General features: G+C 44.1%; 4 protein-coding genes and 1 long non-coding RNA gene across 10 annotated transcripts in view; 2 read left to right on the top strand and 3 right to left on the bottom strand.

The window, feature by feature from the left end:
• The window catches only part of LOC103393461 (serine/threonine-protein kinase TAO2), a 12,145-nt gene extending 6,135 nt beyond the window's left edge, over positions 1-6,010 (bottom strand). Inside the window, 15 exon segments of the mRNA XM_074559999.1 lie at positions 4-214; positions 296-505; positions 750-920; positions 1,004-1,085; positions 1,279-1,372; positions 1,560-1,651; positions 1,870-1,983; positions 2,098-2,194; positions 2,304-2,349; positions 2,784-2,885; positions 3,225-3,296; positions 3,406-3,546; positions 3,710-4,477; positions 4,555-4,937; positions 5,519-6,010. Of these exon segments, the coding sequence (XP_074416100.1) occupies positions 4-214; positions 296-505; positions 750-920; positions 1,004-1,085; positions 1,279-1,372; positions 1,560-1,651; positions 1,870-1,983; positions 2,098-2,194; positions 2,304-2,349; positions 2,784-2,885; positions 3,225-3,296; positions 3,406-3,546; positions 3,710-3,853 (1,576 nt within the window). The 5' untranslated portion in view covers positions 3,854-4,477; positions 4,555-4,937; positions 5,519-6,010.
• Positions 1-19,147, top strand: part of LOC103393431 (RNA binding protein fox-1 homolog 1) — a 363,631-nt gene that overhangs the window by 196,738 nt on the left and 147,746 nt on the right. The window lies entirely within an intron of this gene.
• LOC112488427 (uncharacterized) lies at positions 1,575-2,089 on the top strand. Its single transcript, XR_003052455.1, has 2 exons — positions 1,575-1,702; positions 1,851-2,089. It is a non-coding gene; the product is annotated as an uncharacterized LOC112488427 (long non-coding RNA).
• On the bottom strand, positions 6,638-8,675 carry LOC103393462 (nucleoside diphosphate kinase A-like). Its single transcript, XM_008330435.2, has 5 exons — positions 8,581-8,675; positions 7,472-7,590; positions 7,240-7,341; positions 6,975-7,087; positions 6,638-6,896 (listed from the first exon to the last, which is right to left on the bottom strand). The coding sequence occupies exons 2-5, from the start codon at positions 7,586-7,588 to the stop codon at positions 6,779-6,781; spliced, it is 450 nt and encodes a 149-aa protein (XP_008328657.1). The 5' UTR covers positions 7,589-7,590; positions 8,581-8,675; the 3' UTR covers positions 6,638-6,778.
• The window catches only part of rapgefl1 (Rap guanine nucleotide exchange factor (GEF)-like 1), a 10,516-nt gene continuing 3,399 nt past the window's right edge, over positions 12,031-19,147 (bottom strand). Inside the window, exons 3-15 of the mRNA XM_008330436.3 lie at positions 17,993-18,071; positions 17,508-17,792; positions 17,030-17,142; positions 16,643-16,810; positions 16,401-16,498; positions 16,033-16,155; positions 15,482-15,660; positions 15,224-15,314; positions 15,082-15,132; positions 14,590-14,677; positions 14,425-14,489; positions 14,220-14,274; positions 12,031-14,117 (exon numbers count right to left, since the gene is read on the bottom strand). Coding sequence (XP_008328658.1) covers positions 13,993-14,117; positions 14,220-14,274; positions 14,425-14,489; positions 14,590-14,677; positions 15,082-15,132; positions 15,224-15,314; positions 15,482-15,660; positions 16,033-16,155; positions 16,401-16,498; positions 16,643-16,810; positions 17,030-17,142; positions 17,508-17,792; positions 17,993-18,071 — 1,520 coding nt within the window. The 3' untranslated portion in view covers positions 12,031-13,992. The remainder of the gene's footprint in view (positions 14,118-14,219; positions 14,275-14,424; positions 14,490-14,589; positions 14,678-15,081; positions 15,133-15,223; positions 15,315-15,481; positions 15,661-16,032; positions 16,156-16,400; positions 16,499-16,642; positions 16,811-17,029; positions 17,143-17,507; positions 17,793-17,992; positions 18,072-19,147) is intronic.

Here is a 19,147-nt window from a genome sequence, read left to right as displayed (position 1 = left end):
GATCAAATCCGTAGATTTGTTTTAATATCATATCATATTAAAGTGTTTTTTAAAGAGGTCTGGAATGTCAACCCTGTAGATTTACCAGAGAAGCTGTTCTAATGGTGGCAAAGTGATCCCTGTTTCTGAAATACGCTCGACGACGCCCGGCCGAAGGAACCTGAGGCTGTTCTATCTCAGGCTGGTAGGGGTCGTCGTAGATGTTATCCTGACCCTGAATGAGAAGAGTGTCAGTGGTGGACTACTTCATACAGTGGGTTGATGGTGATAAAGTCTGGGCGGAGGCACATGTTACCGTGGGTCGGTGGATGATGGAACTGTTTGAGGTGACGGTGTGTTCGCCCTCCTGCATCATGGCCATCTCACCACCGCTGTCGTCTGAGGCGTCGGCCAGACTGTTGACTGAGCTGCTCTGAGAACTGGCAGAGATGGACATACTGGGAACCGACTGGGAACTCTCCATGCTGTTAACAGTACCGGTCCTCAGCAGGTACTGTTCAACCTCCTGAGACACGGAGGGAAAGAAGGGACAGACAGATGAACTGAGCAGCTGTGAAGAAAGTAAAGAAACTGCTGTGATTTGTGTTTCTCATTTCTTCTTTCACTTCCTAAAACCTCTGCACAGAGACGTATAACAGCTCCATGGATAACAGTTCCATTCAACAGTTCCAGGTTCTTCCTGTTCTATTGAATGTTTAGAGCCGATGTTCATAAACGTCATCATATCTGACAGGACAGAAATCCCTCACCTCCTCATCCTCTCCTCCCTCAGACACAGGGCCGTTCTGCTGTGTTTCCTGGAAGAGGATCTTCTTCATCTTACGATACTGCAGGTTGTCCAGCTCCCGCACCGCATCTTTGGTCCGCGCGATCAGATCCATGACCACGGTCAGTGGACGCTCTCGGCACAGGAAGCGATGCTGGAGGAGGAGAAGAACAACAGGTGTGTGAGGAGCAACACAGAGGTGTGAACCTGATGACGTTTACAGGAGGACGTTCTCACATTGAGCAGCACATCTGAGGTAGGCCTGTCCTGAGGAATCTTCTGCAGGCAGGAGTCCACAAAGTTACGGAAGGAATCAGACCTGCAGGGGAGAAGACACAGTAATGAGTGAATGAAAGAGGAGGAGCCGAGGTCAGGGGGAGGCGCAGGGGACAGAAGGAAAGAAGAAAAGAAATAAGAGATAGAAAAGAAGAAGCAGAAGAGAAAGTAAAAAGTATGGGGAGAAAAAAAGAGTTCTCACCAGTGGTTGGACTGAAGGAAAAAAAATTTCTCACCAGTGGTTGGACTGAAGGACGGGACTTTCATTCTGAGCAATATGATATAAGGCACTCATAGCATTCATGTTGAAGAGTGGCGGCTTCCTCTCCGCTGTGGACGACACGAAGGAGGAACAGCAAAAGAGGGGAGGAGGGGGTGAAGAGAAGAGTAAAGACCTTCAGAAGTTCAGTCACACCCAACGACTGCCCTGAGTTTCTACACAATTTATGCTGCTGTGTCTAGGTCCTGTAAACACACACACAAAGGTTCTGTCTCTGTGTTGACAACTTTATCTCACCCAGCTCGATGGAGGTGATTCCCAGAGACCAGACGTCCACCTTCCCGTCGTACTGGCCCTCGTCCATGGCTAGGATCACCTCTGGAGCCATCCTGGGACATGGAGGTCAGACAAGTAAGGTCGGAGCCACTGCTGTCACACTGGTAGTTACTAACATTTACTTTTCTCTTAAAAAGACTCTGACCCAAACAAAAAAAAATGTTTAAAAACAACATTTTTTATGTTTTGCTTGTTTCTTGTATTTAGTAATAATAAAATTAGACATGACGGGAAAATTTGCTCTTGGAGCAGGTGTGATGTTAAAACCCACCAGTAGGGGGTCCCCACAAATGAGTTGGCCGGAGCCACGATGGAGGCAGAACCAAAATCGCCAAGTTTGACCTGGCCGGGTTCCGTCAACAGAATGTTTCCTGCTTTCACGTCCCTGTGGGAGAAAGAGCAGTTGAAGAGGAGGTAGTTCACACTCAGACAGACCGACGCAACAGGAAACTCAAGCCACCGCGCCAGGAAACCATCAAGTGTTCGAGAAAAAAGATACCTGTGAATCATATTGTGCGAATGGAGATATGCTAATCCCTGCAGTGCACCATGGGTAATAGCAGCAATTTCAACTTCTTGCAGCGGCTTTTTGTGAACTGATAGAAAAAGATGAGAGGAACGGACACAGTTATTTTCTGCTAAATTTGGTCGGTCATTCATTTTTAATGGATTAAAGCAGACAGAGGTGTTCAGTGTCTGACTGACCTTCCAGGAGGTCAGAGGCCGAGCCCAGACAGTACTCCATCACCAGCTGTTGGAGAGAGGGAACAGAACCATCAACCTCACGGTGTCAAAAGTGATTCATTTCTAAACTTGCTTTATTATTATTTCTTTTAACTCCCATCTTTACATCTTTTACCTCCCTTTTCCACACACTTCCTACTTGTTCCATTTTTTAATTCCTTCCTTGTCTCCTTTGTCTCCACCATCTTGACGTCTTGAATGCTTTTTCTCCTTTCCTCTTTTCTAAAACCCACGTTGACAACTGTTCACCTCCTCCTTCCTTTTATCCCTCCCAACACTTGAACTTCTTCCTTCCTCATTTGATATTTATAAACAACTAAGAACAATGAACTCTGTTGCTCCTTATTACTATCAGGACAGTTAATGACCACTATGTGGCACTGTAGCATCAACCTCCAGTCCCAGCAGAGTTGAAGGAGGCGACATTCTGTCCCTACTCACCCATGCCGTGTGTTCTTTCAGGTAACAGCCCACATACTCGATGGTGTTGGGATGTCGCAGCTTCTGCAGGAACTTGACCTCCTTGATGATGTCCTGCCATTTCTGCACACAAACACAGGCTCCTGTCACTGCTCAGACTCAGAGTTACCTCACTAAAGCCCCGAGTCACTTCTGACCTCGGACTACATCCCACCAAACCCGTCTGTGACTTTGACCAATCTTAGATTTGTCCATAACAGTTAGGTCGTTGTATGTTGCTGGACTACAGATGTTTCAGTTCCATGAACTCTAACTGTGTTGCAGCTAAACAGTTTAACAGTTGAAGACGCTGTCTGCAGCTCACAGTCAGCCGTCTTTCTACCAGGTCAGTGCTAAAGAGGCGTAGCATCCCCCGTGGCTACAGGGGGAAACATGTGACTGAGTTTCGTCCTGATTGGTCACCTCGTTTGTCTGCTTCCCGCTGTAGGACATCTTCTTGATTGCCACCACCTCATTGTTGCGCACATCTCTGGCCTGCAGGAATCAGTCACACCAAGGAACAGGGGTCAGAGGTCAAACCAATATTCTGATGAAATGACAGTCTTGCATCATCATGGATTAACGCTCAGAGGAGCCAACTCACGAAGTACACCGCTCCGAAGCTGCCGTGGCCGATCTCACGGAGGTCGGCAAAAAGTTTCTCAGGGTCATCTTTACAGAAGAGGTCAGCCAGGTCTGGGTCTTTCAGGTTACCCGCCCGTGCACTTGAGGGCATGGCCAGGGCCTGGCAAACAGAAAGGATGACAGGATGAAGATCCTGGAAAAGCCGTGTCCATCTTTATTCTAGCACCAACAGCTGGGTCTGGGTGTGTGTTAGTCACAGATTCTTCTAACCTAAAATGCCATGACTAATGTGTGAGTGTGCAGTTCACAGTGCAGATATTCACATGGTAACAACTGTGGAAATCTTCTTTTCGTGTTGACAGACTGAACTGAACGGGACTCCAGCTGTTCCTGTGATTGTGCTTAGAGAAAAGGACTTTAGACTCAGAAACAAGAATCAGATCATCTGTAAGAACAGGTCCAACCATACAGGACTACACAAACTGTTTAATGCTCAGCATTAAGTTCCTCAAAGTGGAACAGAGGAATCTACACGTGTAAACACTAGAGAAGACATGAAAAGCTAAATAAAATGAATATTTACACATTAACTGTTAACACAAAAAAATTGTGTCGTACTGAAGAATATCTATATGGCAACATGAAATGAAATACAGTGATATTTCAGTGAATCAATATTTTCTGACACCCCTTATTGATCTGCCCTCACTGACCTTCTTCACCAAATGATACACAGACCAAGAACGGTAGTGCGTGTAACAGACCTTGTTGTAAATGATCCTGAAGTCAACTAATTAAAGACCATCTCAGCTGCTACCCTACATGGCAACTTATCATAACAATACGAAGTCTTCGTGACTTTGAGACAAGTTCTACGGCCAATCGGTTCCTAATGTTCCTGGAGGATGACAGTGGAGGTGTCCTGCTGCACTGCCAGACTTCCCAAATCAAGAACAATGTGTATAACCTTGGGACAACGTTCAACAAAATGACTGTCTGACTGTGTCAGAACAACAACAGTGGAGACATGAACCTGAGCAGCTCTCGTGTACACTGTCAGCAGCTCTGTGATGCTGCTGCTGCTGAAGAACCTCAGGCGTGTCAGAAAAGCAACAGAGGAGACATGACCCTGAGCAGCTCTGTGATGCTGCTGCTGCTGCTGAAGAACCTCAGACTGTGTGAATATGACTGTAACGACAGCTGTACTTTTCACAGTAGGATGACAACGTTTTCATCTCTGTATTTGCTTGTCTATGTGGTACACACAGGGTTATCTAACTGTGACTGATGGTGTACGTGTGTGTGGTCTGACTGTGTGGAGAATTTCTCCGAATGTGATGTATATCAGCTGCAGACTGCTCGCCACATGACGAACTTAAACTGTGAGTTTTAGCCCACATTTCCTGTCTATATCTTTACACAAGGCCAGTTGATTCTCGGTGAGAATCTCTACATACTTCACAGAGGTGACTTTGACACGTCTCTTCATTCCAGCCTGATTAAGAAATGGTGTCAGTATCCCAAGTGTCTGGTCTTCTGAATGACACATCTCTGCGAAAAAAACCCAGTTTACTATGGAATCAACTGGTTCCGTTATTCATCCTCTGGAAACCAGACAAGTCAAGTTGCTGTGCAGATGTGTTTTCGTTTCCTTCATTCATCCCATCACATCTTTGCACCGGGGTTCAATTCAGAATTCACAAAACCGGTTCACATTAAACTGGAGAGACTTAAACATATATAGTTCGATGCACAGTTAAATAAATAGATATAAGACACATGTTTACAGCTGCTGTCGAAATGTGGTGAGGTTATTTGAAACGGATTCTCTGGTTCCTGAGATGATTAAATGCTTACAAACATTTTAACTTGGTGGAGGATTTGTTTCAGACAAACTGCGACCGGGTCGGTCTGGAACATTCTCAGGTTTAGTTAGACTTAACTGGCAAACAAATGAGCAAAGCTTGAGTGTGAGGCTGACAACCCTGTTCCAAACAGAAAATACACAGACGAAACTTTCACCGAATGACTAAAAACAAACCATTCTTTCACTGAAATTATTATAGATTTTAAACGCAATGGAGGGGAAATCAGGGACAATCTGTGTAACTGAGACTAACAATGTTACTTACCGCGGCTTTACGGAGCTTCCGCTGTGGTCCGAACAAACAACCGTTAGCAGTTAGCGACGTAGCAGATTCATTGCCCGGGGTTTCTCTGCGCTAACACCCACATTTCCATCCCGCCCGAGCGGACGTCCGAGTCGCGGCGGTACACTGAAAAGGTGCGATCCCAGCGGTCAGTTTAGATCGAACTTTAGATCTCTCCGCTGTGGCCTGGGCTAACAAGATTAGCTGGTTTCGTTAGCTCGAAGCTAAGGTTAGCTGCAGCGCTCTGGGGTGTGGCTGCTTTTTCCTTGCACTAAGACATTTCCGGACAGGTTAGTGCTCATGTTATCGCAGGCTTTCCTCAAACACACAAATTAGAAATGTGTCCCTTTTAGAAATTAATCAGGCCGCTTCCTGACGCCGCACTTCTTTCTTACACCGTTTTTGTTCTGGCTAAACACAAGATGGCACCAGAGCGGCAGGGCGGGGCTTACTAGACTGGACCGGAACTGGCATCTATTGTGGTTCCGGTGCCGCCTTCGCAAGTAAATCTGTGTTATACATATTTGGTCTTCAGGTTATATTCTTACAGAACGACAGAACTGTTGTCAATTGCATAAATGCTAATGTTAATAATGTTTCTCCGACTTTTTCTAACAATGGACATAAAAATAGTATCACTGCTTCCTTGAATTCTTTACACTTTAATTAAGTTGCTTCACTTAAACACACAAGTCCCTGAACTAATACTTTGTGTTGTTGCCATATTTTTTCCAAATTTTTGGAAAACAAATTTTCAAAATTTTAACTTTTCTGCATGTTTCTCATCAAATTAGAGCATTTTGAGAATTTTTTTCTGGAATTTTTTGGTAAAACCCTAATTTCATGCCATGTGGTCAGATGGTGAAAAAATAGGATAACATTTTTTAGAAATAACTTACTAAATGTTATCTTTTTCTGCATGTTTCTCATCAAATTAGAGATATTTGAGATTTTTTTTAGAAATTTTTAAAGCCTTTTGGTAAAATCCTAATTTTATGTGTCATGTGGTCAGATGGTAAACAATTATGATGACATTTTTTGAAAAACAAAATTCAAAATTGTATCTTTTCTGCATGTTTCTCATCAAATTAGACCGAGACATTTTTGCCATGAGACTTTATTGGTCATTGCTACATATTTCAAAAGATTTTGGTAGAAAATCCCAGCTGGCAGGTAAGAGACTGTTGGGGGAGTGTTTGTGACAGGGGCGGGGTCTAGTTTACAGGCTGCTGATTGGCCAGTTTACTCATACAGGAAGGGCTGGGCACAGGGGGTGTAGGAGACAAACTCCTCTGCCTTGAACCACAGGTCGACCTCAGTCTTGGCATTTTCCACAGTGTCGCTGCCGTGGATGATGTTTCTGACAAAAAGACAGGTTTGATGTTAACACAGATTTTTTTTCAACAGTGTAAATACGACTGAATGTGCGCTCGCTCACCTGCCGATGTCAATGCAGAGATCTCCACGGATGCTGCCGGGCTTGGAGTCAGCAGGGTTGGTCTCACCCAGCATCATCCTGGCCAACTTCACAATGTTCTGTCCCTCCCACACCTGAAACGCACACAAAACAGTTGTAGGCACGACGAGGATGGCTTCAAGACCAAAATCAACAAGATCACTGCAAACACAACGGCCAGAACAATAAAACGGACAGACTTCGGAGCCTGAGATATTCCCTAAAAAAAAGGACGTGTTTGTGGTACCATGGCGAGGATGGGTCCAGAGGACATGTATTTGCAGAGTCCAGCATAGAAAGGCTTGTCCTTCAGGTCCAGGTAGTGCTTCTTCATGTGGTCATCAGAGGCCTGAACACAGAGAACTCATGGTCATCAAACATCATGGGTCAAAGACACAATGGTTCACATCCAAAAAGACCAAGTTTTTGTAGGTCACGTGGATCCACTCAAACCAGACTGTGTTTTCTTCAGTCTTTACCTGCATGAACTTGGCAGCGACCAGTCTGAAACCTCTCTGCTCGAAACGCTTGATGATGTCGCCACACAGTCCCCTCTGGACGCCATCGGGCTTCACTGCAATGAAGGTTCGCTCCATGTCTGCAACAACACACACAAAAATCAATGATTTTAGAGGCAAAAAAACCCCAAAACAATCTATCAAGAAAAGCTGAGTCTGAAGATCTCAGAAAAACGGAGTGCAGGCTGAGTCTGATGAAGAACGTTCTCTAGAGAAACCAGGTGAATAAAAGCTCCCCCTACTGACCTGAAGAGGCTGAAGAGGCTGAAGATGAACGGCACAATGAATGGATGTTCAGAAACACGTGGATATTTTTTCTATTTCTGTTTCTCAGGACAGGCTGTTAATTCTGTCTCCTACTGTAACTGACAGCTGTTCGTGTAGCAGTTCTACACACACACACACTCACACACACACACAGAGTGTGTGCAGCTGTCTTCAGACGTCCTGTGTGTCAGAGTAGGACGACACGTGAACGACAGTCACATGACACCAAACTCTACAATAGTGGTTTAAATAGATCAGCGTTTACAGTAGATTGATTCAAACAAATAAAACAAACAATGTGTTTTTAATGTGTGTTTTACAGCAGTTCTTGTTTAGTAAGATCGAAGCTTCTTCACCACCAGAATCCTTCAGTTAAAGTTGAAGATCTCAGAAAAGGAAAGCTGAAACTCTGCTGTGTCCGAGAGCCACAGGTGGAAGTAAAAAAAAAAAACTCTGGGATAAAAACTTTCTAAAGATGAAAAATTCTAACTTTTATCTCACAGATGAAAATCTGACAGAAGTCCAATTAAAGTCAGAATACTGCATGAAAAAAAAACCCGATGAAAATCTGACAGAAGTCCAATCAAAGTCAAAATACTGCATGAAAAACCCCACTTTAATAAGTCAGAATGTTGAGGGGAAAAAATCTGTGATACTTTGTGATATTAGTTGAGGGGAAAAAAATCTGTGATACTTTGTGATATTACAGTAAATCTCTGAAATCAGTCAGAAAAAGCGTCTGGTAAAAAAAACTTTCTAACAAAAAGTCATTGATCTGAAGTTAAGACAAGAGAGAGTTCTACCTTGGCTTCAAGATGGATGGGGTTGGACTTGGTCAGTTGTGGCAGGACAGCGGTCACCGAGGTCGAGGAGCGGGGAGGAGCTCTATTTAAAGACTGGATTTGTGGGAGGGACGGGGAGGAGGGGGGAGGAGTCTCCACGTACGTATGGAGAGGACCAGGCTCAGTTTCAGATCTTCGGTTCACCTTTCCAGAAACTTCAGTTAAATAACACAGAGAACTGTCCACTCAGGTGTCGGTTGAAGGGACTAAAAATCTCTGCTTTTCTCCATGAGGTTTGGTGTGAAGAACTCTGAGCTAAAAACTGTCCATTTGTTCCTACGAGCTTTGACGTAACCAGTTCCTCTCTTTTTGAAGGAGAATCGTTTGGAATGGGCAGGTTTGACTAAAATCACTGATTTTTCTCCAACGGGGTTCGGCCTGAGGGGAAAGAGAGCGAAACTGATGACGGCAGAGAAAGCGCGGGTGCTTACTGCTGTGATTCGTGTAAATACAGCTGTTGTGTAAAAGCAGCCCCTGCTGTTGTCATGGAAACAATTCCTTCTGTTAGGGATCCTTCAGACCCTAAATATAAACTGTCTCCTAATCAGGTCTGGAAACCTAGGCTGGTCTCAGGGGGATAATGGGGGTCCAGACCTCGGTCCTAGAGGTGGCGTCTTCATCAGCACAAATTATCACACACACACACACACACACATGGTCACACTTTCCCCAGCTTACCAATCGGCACTTGAGACTTCTTCTCATCTTGGAGGTGGAATCTTGTTGGAGCAGCAGAACCACAGCTGTGAGGATTCTCCTGTTACCAAAACTAGATGAAAAGTCTGACTGTACGCAGCTCAGTGATCGCAGACGCCAACAACGAGAAAAACCAGACCAAACCAGACCAAACCCAAGATTCCAAGATGTCAAAATTTTGGTTAAAAACCCCAAAAAATAAATATATACAATGTTGATACCAATAAAACTGACCTTCAACCCAAAAATAAATATATATGTTGATACCAAAAAAACTGACCTTCAACCAATCGGTGAGCAGCACTGAGCCGAGTGGCGAGCATCGTTAGTGGAGCGATGATCTGATCTGCGTCGGTGTGAAACCGTTTTTATCATCGTCCTTGAAGATTGAGCATCTGGCAACTGTGTGAAGAGAAAAAAAAAGAATCTAAAAGTTCAAACAACAACAGAATAAATCAGTCCTTCTGAGGGTCCTGGGGGAAAACTCACATTCACACCTATATTCACACTCACATTCACACCTATGGTGAGACCATGAGAAGTGATAAAGTGGTGACATAAACCTAATCCCCAATCTGTATGTTTTTGGACTGTGGGAAGAAGCTGGAGAACCTGACACACACAGAACGGAATTGAACCGTTGACCTTCTTACTGTAAGGCACTAACCACCACGCTGCCACATGTCCTTTGCATCCATGTCTGGATGAAGTGATGGTGATAAGGAGAGAAAATTGAGCTGTTTTTTTTCCAGTCCTTATTAGCAGTCAGTCGTTTGTCTGCAGTCTACCAGTAGGGGGAGCGAAAGAGCACAGATGAGATGAATCCAAATAAAAATGTTCAGCCAAATCCAACGTTTATTATTGATTCGATCTTTATTTATTGTTATTCACATCAAGTCTTTTTCTTCGTTGATAATTGTATGAATAATTCAGTAATTCAAATACACTTTAAACTTGTAAACTGTTCAAAATTAAACATTTATTAGAGATAAGAACTCTGACAATAACGAGATCAAATGCCCCGCAATCCAGATCTAAAGACGTGCCGAAGGTTTGGTGATGAAACAAAATTAAAGTTGTATTTTTATAAAGAAATCTAGCAAACAAAACACATTTGGGAAGATAAAGTTAATATAGCAGAAATTCAATACTTTTTTCTACTTTTTTTAAAAATACAAAACAACAATTTTTACATTTTTTTTTCCGAACAAAAAACAGATTTTCTTTATAAAATTACAACTTTACTAACGGATTACGGTGTCTTATAATAAAAATATTTTTTTAACTAAAAGTTTGATAAAATTGCAATTTATTACAAAGCTTATTTCAAAACTAGACATGTCTCCACTTAGCAGGTAAATGCTAAGATTCATGACTAGCTCTCAGCTAAACTGTCAAAATTTGAGTCAAATTTGTCCTTAGTCATCAAGACAAAGACTTTGGTGGTCGCTTTTCCCTAAACCTGTTAGCAGTTATCGCTCTCTTTTTTTTGGTTATATATTATTTAATATTATATATAACTGAAAAATTGAGAGGTGATTTCAAAACCGTATATTTTAGTCTAATGGGCATTTTAAAAAGTCGCCTGACTCTGCTGGACTTACGGTTTCTGAAAAGTCTAAGTACAAAGAATTTATCTTCTGTGATGTGGTTTTTTTTTTTTTTTTTTTTTTTTATGAAGTCACATCCTTCTTTAAAAACGAACATCCCCGAGCTCTGCTCTGGTCACACGGTGTGACTGATGTAAACAAACACTGGTACAAAAACCAAAGAAGAAGAAAAAGAACCAAACGATACCATGTGACATCTGTACAATTCATAAATGTTTCATTTATTCTTCTCTCTCCAAACTTCACCTCGTGAATAATTTAAAAAACACCAAATTCTTTTTTCTCTCTCAGTGCTAGCACAACATCTCGTACCTAAAATAGAATCTTCCTTAGTGTTGTGTATTTACATGGCTGCAAAACATGTACAAACTCTTTAGTTTCAGGCTTTTTCGCACTAGCATCACAGCACTCAGCCTTAAGCTAACAGGCTAACGAGGGACTCTCAGGTTTAGAGTTCTGATTGGCTGCAGCAGAGTTTTTTTTTTATCATTATAATTTAACCCCAGAACCAGAATTTAGGCTGAAGTAAAACAGTAAAACTGACAGAAGAAAATAAATAGTTGGTTTAGCGAAAACCCCAATTAGATCAACACGTTAGCAACAGCTAGCCAGCCAAAAGACAGCGGGTGCTAGGCTAACCCCAAAATGGTTTTCATAATAGTAAGCTAAAAACTTCAAAACAACCCAGTGACGAGCAAAGCAGCTGCTTTTCATCACCTGAAGGTCGAAGGTACAAGCTAGCAAGATGTTAGAGGGGAAACACAGACAAAACGTGAGCTTCTTTGTTCACATATATGTCAGTGACACAGACCGACCACAGGAGGCAGCAGTGGACCAGCTGCTCTTTGCCCCCTCAAACTAAAATCATAGATTTTCTTCCTTTGAGGTTTGGTGTGAGGGAGTGACGAGTGACAAAAACTGAAGTCTAACCGCGGGGAAAAGACAAATACATGTTAGATGCACTGTTTCAAGGTGCTGCTAACAGCAGGGGGCGCTCACACTTCATTCAGCTGTGTCTATGCAGAATCCTTTTACGACAAACTTAAAAACCCTGAAATATCTCTGAGCTGTGGAAAGTTGTTGTTGTTTTTTTTTTTTTGCCGTGGAAAGTTGTTGTTGTTTTTTTTGCATTGTTAAAGCTAAAAATGAATTTGGTGTGAGACTGTGACCTGGTGTTTATGTCTCTCTCACAAACACACACACAAACACACACACATGCACTCACACACACTTATTGTAGTAAACATGACTCACGTTAAATCATCTGTACAAACACACCAACCAGAAAATAAAAACACTAAGAAAACAGAAACCCTGGAGGTGGGACGAGAACTGAAAACCTCTCCGTGTCTCTGAGCCCCTGAGGTTTTTGGAGCAAAAGTGCTTTGGTGGACACGAGTCGATCTGAGCAGCCGGTCGACCGAGGGGTTTGGCTCGTGGACCACTTTCGAGTCGTGGAGAAAATAAGAGATGATTCCGTTTATCTTAACTCAAAGTCCCGGAAACAGACAACACCACCGATGTCCAGCAGGGGCGTCCTTCCCAAGTGGCATCAGCAAACACACCTGTCATCATCAGCTAAAATCCCAGAGAGTCTTCCCGTCAGACACGTGCCTCCAGGACGGTCAGTTCACGTCCAGATCCGTCCTCTGTGTCCACGGTTTGATTGAAAAAATAAATCCTGATTTCCTGAGTGACAAGAGTCCACTCCGTGCTCCGTGTTGGGTTTATTTTGGGCGAATGACATCATCAGCACAGGTAGCGCCGAGGTCACTCAATGCGGTCAATTAATCCGTTTTATTTCCCAGAAAATAGACATATAAAAAAAATGATTGTTGAGTTGAACCCATTTCCTGTAGATTAAATGAGATCAGCTGTGAGTAAAGATGTCAGAGCATCTGATTGGCTGCCTCCTGTAGAAAAAATAAATGTAAGAAGAAATATGCTTTTGCTTAACATTTTAGGGTGTCATTAGTTGCGCTGACCACCAGGGGGGAGCGCAAAGGCTTTTTTTTGGTTTGTTCCAGCCGAGCTGTTGAACAATTGAATCAAATTTAATTTTCTGACAGAGATTAGCGTCAAAGTGCAAAGTCGCAAACAGTAGCTAACTGTGACAAAGATGCTATACAGCAGATTTGGCTATTAATTAACCAACACTTAAAGTAGCCACGATTGCTACCACTGTTACAAACGTAATATTAGACAAACGTAGCTTGTTATCAACAGTGCTAGTAGCTAACCACATTTATTCAGTTAGGGCGATTAGCTGACTATAATTATTAGGTTTCCAACCGTGACATGGACAGATGGCAGTGAAACTTAGAGCCAATAAATATTCGGTAGTGAAAGTAGCTAACGATAGCTATAATAATAACAACAATGCTATTAAGTCACCAAACAAAAGAGTAACTGACGTCAGCTGTTTAGATGGCAACATTGGTAGCAGCATTGAACCTTTCACGTGACCAATTTGAGAAATAACAAAGAGCAACGGCTAGCCATTAAGTTAAAAACACCAGATGCTTCCATTAGCAATATATGGTTGCCACGAGCGAAGCTTATATGAGCTAATGTTTCACATTAACAATACCACTCCTGGTTGACATTAAATAACCAAAGATGAGCGAAGTCCTGACCCTGAATGAACTGAAAAGAACGTGTGAGTCTGATTGGCTGAGCCCGTGTCAATGACGTCCTGCGTCACACGTCCAACGTTTCCTCCTTGGACCATCGACGACAAGTGAAAGCATCAACTTTAGCAGGAGGTACCAGCTTCCCGCTAACAGGTCCTGATTTGTTTAGCAGCCAGGCTAAGAGAAGGATTAGCTAGCTTACAGCAGGACGGTCGTAGAGTTCTGCGAGTTCTGGCGGAACATCGCAGACCGTTTCACTGCCGACAATGAGAGATTATAAAAGCGGTGGAGTGTCTGATCTCAGCTCCAGTAGGTGATGATTGATAAAAGTCTGGGACTGGACCTGGAGGACGACGGCGGCTCTGAGGCTGGTGGTGGACCAGGTGAGGAAACGGGATCTTCCTCCTGGTTTTTCTTCTTCTTCTTCTTGTCTCTTACGTGTCCTTGGGCTCCAATTTGCAGGACATGTCGAACAGAAGGTTCTGGTTGTCAATGACCTGCAGCTGTCGGACGTAGGCCTTGGTCTGCAGGTGTGACGGAGACGTCTCGGTGTCCACGGCTGGGAAATAAAACGACACAGATGTTCATGTTCTCTGTGAGATAAAAAGTGGAGTGAAGGTGAAAAAACAAACGGCTGACGATGATAATAAACGTGCGTTACCCAGCTGACTGCTGCGGTATCTCCTGATGGTCCTCACCATCTCTGCCACTTTGTGCTGCAGAAGACCAGGTGAACGAAGGAACCACGATAGATGGGAGAGAGGAAGAGGAAGTCAGACAGGAAGAAGAAACAGATTCACAAACGTAAAATCCTCCCAGATTATAATCTGGGGTGAAATCGGCCTCGGCTGCAGCTCCGGACTCACCATCTTCTCAAAGTTGACCATCTCACCGTAGAAGGTTTTACAGCTTTCGTGGAGAAACGTCAAGTCTGAGGGGAGGAGGAGACGGAGGTGAGGGTCAGAAGGTCAGGAGGTCAGGAGGTCAGGGTGTCTGTGTGTGTGTCTGTGTGTGTGTGTGTGTGTGTGTACCCTTGAGCAGCAGAGGTGTGAATGGGATCAGTGGAGGTCTGAGGCTGCTGATCAGGTCTCTGTAGGACTTATGATTCCTGGACGGATCCTGTCAGAGAAACAGCAACGATAAACAGTCAAAACAACAGCCGTAACAACAGTCAAAACAACAGCCGAAACAACAGCCGAAACAACAGTCGAAACAACAGTCGAAACAACAGTCGAAACAACAGACGATGAAGAAAAACAACAACGATAACCAGCCGAAACAACAGTCGAAACAACAGCCGAAACAACAGTTGTAACAACAGTCGAAACAACAGCCGTAAACGTTAGCTCTTTATCTGACAGCATTAGGTGTCATCTTGTTCTTAAGTGGTTGCCGTGTCAGCCCCTATTCTGTTGCTGGTCGCCGGACAAATAAAGTTGGGTCATTAAAAGAAAACACAGATGAAAACGTCCATCTATAGTTTTTACAAAAAACAAAAAAAAAAAGGTCACACATTTACTCACCGCAATGTTTTCAAACTGTTGGAACTGTTTCCTGAACTTTCCAGGGAGTCCCTGAATCACCACACACACACACAACATAAAGTTTTATCTTTAGTATTAAATTTGATTCTTATTTTCTACATCCACGTCCAGGTAGTTTTACCTCCCAGGTGAGTCTCAGTCTGCCCACGGCTGGATTATCCAGGCCCAGAACCACAGCCAGGAAGGACAGGAGGTCCTGCTGCTGCTTACAGCTGAAACGACCACCACGACAGAGCTAAAGGTTAGCCTGCAGCGTTTAGCACAAATACACACACCCCAAAAGTAGCTAAGAGTCAGCAACGATGGCAGTTTGAGCATTAGCACTGGCAGCATTAGCACTCTTAGCTGCTAGCCCGGTCGTCGGCCATGTTGGACTCACAGTGCTGCGATCTTGATGAACTTGCGCAGCAGCTGCATCCTCTTCGGCAGAGACTGGCACTGCAGGATCTCCGTGGCCACCCAGTGCTGCACCTCACTGCAACGCTGTAGTACCAGCTCCAGGTTGAGGGGGCGCCAGCGAGACTGCTCACCGTGAAACACATAACACACAAACTCCACCTGTGGGCAACGGCAAGAAAAGCAGAGGAGACGTCAAAATATTATATATTTTTACTTTTCAACTATATATGTTACGTCACCAGGTTTGATTCCGAGAAACCACAAAATAGTTTGGCCAACTGTGGTCAACTTCTTGGCTTGACATTCACGCTACTTTCTTGGCTAACAAGTTCTGTCTTTTGGCTATTTGAGCCAAACTTGATTTGATTTTTTTGACATTTCTACACGTAACTTAAAATTCTATACTTTGGTCAACGTTTGTTTCCATCCCTGACCTTCTCTCACGGACATCGTTGACTGAACCTCAGCTACCTCTGAGCTAAAAATAAGAGGTATTCGTGGCTAAGCTTCACCTATTTTTGGGGTACCAACCTCGTGGACACAGCTGAAGAGCTCCCAGTCAAATACTGCCAGCTGATTGGCCACCTCCTCCGCTGACATGTCGTGCAGTTTGCTGTCTCCGGGCGTCCAGTGGATTTCTTCAGGCAGGGGGAGCTGAGGGCGATGACATCATCACGTTATTGTATAAAGCAAAGACAAAGTCTGACAAATGTTCACTGAGCCTCCACGCCTTTGGGGGGCGGAGCAGCAAAAGCAAGGAGAGAGGTTCTCTGTTCTAAATAATTCAGGTTTATGAGAGTATTTTATTCATGAATGAATTAAATGATTATTAGTCGAAAAACATCAATCAATTAATCAATTAATCAATCAATGGATCCATCAGTCATTGAGTTCCTCACCAGTGAGTCCAGTTCAGAGGGTTCACACACAAACAGGTGTGTGTTGACTCCCAGTGTAGTGAAGACGGCTTCGTCAGTGGGACGGAACACAGCTTTCTCTGTACACACACACACACACACACACACACACACACACACTAATCAATAATCACAGTAACACTGTCAACAGTCACTGATCAAAAGTCAAAGTCCCGTTAACGGCTGATGATGTCACGGTGACATCATCATGGCTGAGCCTGTACCTCCCGATGATGTCACAGCCACCAGGATCAGGTTCCCCGGGAGGACGGGCTGATCTTCGCTGAACTGAAGTTTCTCCCGGACCAGGGCCAGGATCTCAGAGACCCGGCAGGACAGACGACTCCTGATGGTGACGTAGGAGTGGTCCTGGGTGTAGACCCTGCAGAAGACTGAGGACACACGGACCAGACGGAGGACACCAACAGGTCAGCGGGGAGACACACGGAGCAGACGCTGTTGTTGTTGTTGTTGTTGTTGTTTCTGTGACGATGTTTCGTGGTGACGTCGTTCACAACAACAACAACAACAACAACGACAACAACGACAACAACAACAACGACAACGTGTGTGTGTGTGTGTGTAAGTGTGTGTGTGAGTGTGTGTCGTACTCTCGTCGGAGCCCCTGAAGGCCTCTCTGGGCTGCAGACAGGCGTCGATGCGTCTGAAGTGTCTGAACAGAGGACGGACCTGTTTCTTCCTGCTCTCCTTCTCCTCATCAGAGCTGGAAACACACACACACACACACACACACACACACACACATTCTGTCAACCAACCTTCAACCTTGATTTTTTTATTATCTTACTTATACATTTTTTTTAAATTCTGTGTTTGTGTTGAGTTAATTCTGAACTTCTCTGGTCTTTATCAGCAAGTCAAAATCTGATGTGCATCTTTACTGCCACCTACTGGGCCTATTTTACCCTGATGTCAGAGACTCTGCAGATACAGATACTGTGTTGATTGAAACATTTTTATCCATTTAAAGCTAATATTCACTCAGATTCCCTTAAACTATTTTCTTTTTTTTATACTTAATGACTGAAAACGTGTGTGTGTTTATGTGTGTGTGTGTGTGTGACTCACGGGCAGTGTAGAATCTCCGTCCATCTCTGCAGCTTCAGAACGTCCTCCACCAGTTCAGGGAAGCGACTCAAGTCCCGCAGAGCGCACATGTAGAGCTCCTTGGTGAAGCTGTTCCCTCGCTCTCCCTCCTCCTGCAGCAGCTCTCTGTACGTGTCCAGGTACCTGAAGGCAACACTCAGCACCGCCTGCTTCCTCTCTCCTCCTTCCATCTCTCCTTCTCTCCTCTCCTCCCTCCCTGGGCCTCCTTTGCCTCTCACCTCCCTCCTCTCCGTGCCCTCAGAGAACCTGAGTCACAGTTAAGGTTCAACTGAATTGAATTCAATGGTTATGCTCTAAAAACGTACGTTCAATAACAGAGTCTGCCCCCTGGTGGAGCGGTGGGAGCTGCAGCTCTGTGCAGAGGAATTCAAATTATTTAAGGAAGAAAAAAAAATGTTGTTGGTTTGGGTAAAGACCCTCCTGTCCTGTGCAGGACTTAAAGATACTGTTGCAGCAGAATTTGCTGGAACCTGTCGGACGTCAGGAAGATCGGATGAGTCAACATGAAGTCGTCCAGCAGCGTTTCTACAGCGAGAAAAGAAAACAAACCGAGATTAACCGAAACGACCTGCAGATACAGAAGTTATTTTCTAAGGTTGCTAAGCTAACATTAGCTGAACATTAGCAGATATGTTCATCTCCTAGCGATGGCTAACATCAGCTAAAGCTAACGTTAGCTTCAGAATTGATCAGAACCACGATCTGAGAACATCCACACTAACTGAGACAAGTGCACGGTACTAACACAGGTACTAACCCAGGTACTAACACAGGTACTAACACAGGTACTAACCCAGGTACTAACACAGGTACTAGGAAATAAGACCAGTATCTCTTGGAACCGATAAAAGTACTAGGAACTGAGGATGGTTCTCAACAAAACCCACAGTACTGGGGCAGTAACTAAATGCATTTCCAAAGAGAAGAACCAAGAGTTTAAGAAAATCAATATCCAGATTTGGCAGAAAAAGTACCAGGTACTACGAACAGTACCCAGTACTATGAACTTTCTTTTTGTTTTATGCTCTTTGTTTGGCGTCAACGTTGCTTTTCTGCGGCGCTGCGTCCTCAGTCTGAGTCCACTCTCCTCCGTCACTCTTCCTACTCCCCCATCTTCACCCTCCTCCTCCTGATAATCCTCCTCCTCCGCTGTGCTCTCACTCTTCCTCCTCCTCCTCATCTTCATCATCACATCCTGTTGAGAGCCGGTTTCCATGGAAACAGAGCCTTTCTGTGTGTGGATGGACCGATGCAGATTGAACTGAAGAACAGAGGAGGAGGAGGAGGAGGAGGAGGAGGAGGAGGAGGAAAACAAGAGGAACAACTGAAAAGATGAGGAAGGAAGAGTCGGAGGACGAGTGGGAGTAGAGGAAAGAAACTGAGGAGGAGTTTGGGTGTAAAGTGGAGCAGAGGGGAAGGAGCAGTGAAGGAGTTTTCAGCTCCTTGTTTGCCAGAGAACTTTGACCAAAGTCAGATTCTGAACATTGACGTGTGTCACGTGACCTTCGTCTCCTCCAGGATCCAAACAAACGTTCAATACAAACTGAACGCACCCACAGCCAGGTGATAAAGACAGGCAGAAATGTTCTGCAAATCATCCA

The sequence above is a fragment of the Cynoglossus semilaevis genome, chromosome 17 (genome assembly GCF_000523025.1).
Source record: "Cynoglossus semilaevis isolate Cse_v1.0 chromosome 17, Cse_v1.0, whole genome shotgun sequence".
Lineage (NCBI taxonomy): Eukaryota > Metazoa > Chordata > Actinopteri > Pleuronectiformes > Cynoglossidae > Cynoglossus > Cynoglossus semilaevis.
Note: the sequence above shows the minus strand (reverse complement) of the source record. Positions and strands in the feature narration are given on the sequence as shown.

Coding starts and splice junctions, on each gene's coding strand:
- LOC103393462 (XM_008330435.2), bottom strand. CDS start 7,588: ATGGAGCGAACCTTCATTGCAGTGAAGCCCGATGGCGTCCAGAGGGGA. Junction 7,342..7,471: donor TCGCTGCCAAGTTCATGCAG/GTAAAGACTGAA, acceptor CTCTGTGTTCAG/GCCTCTGATGACCACATGAA. Junction 6,897..6,974: donor CTCTGCATTGACATCGGCAG/GTGAGCGAGCGC, acceptor TCTTTTTGTCAG/AAACATCATCCACGGCAGCG.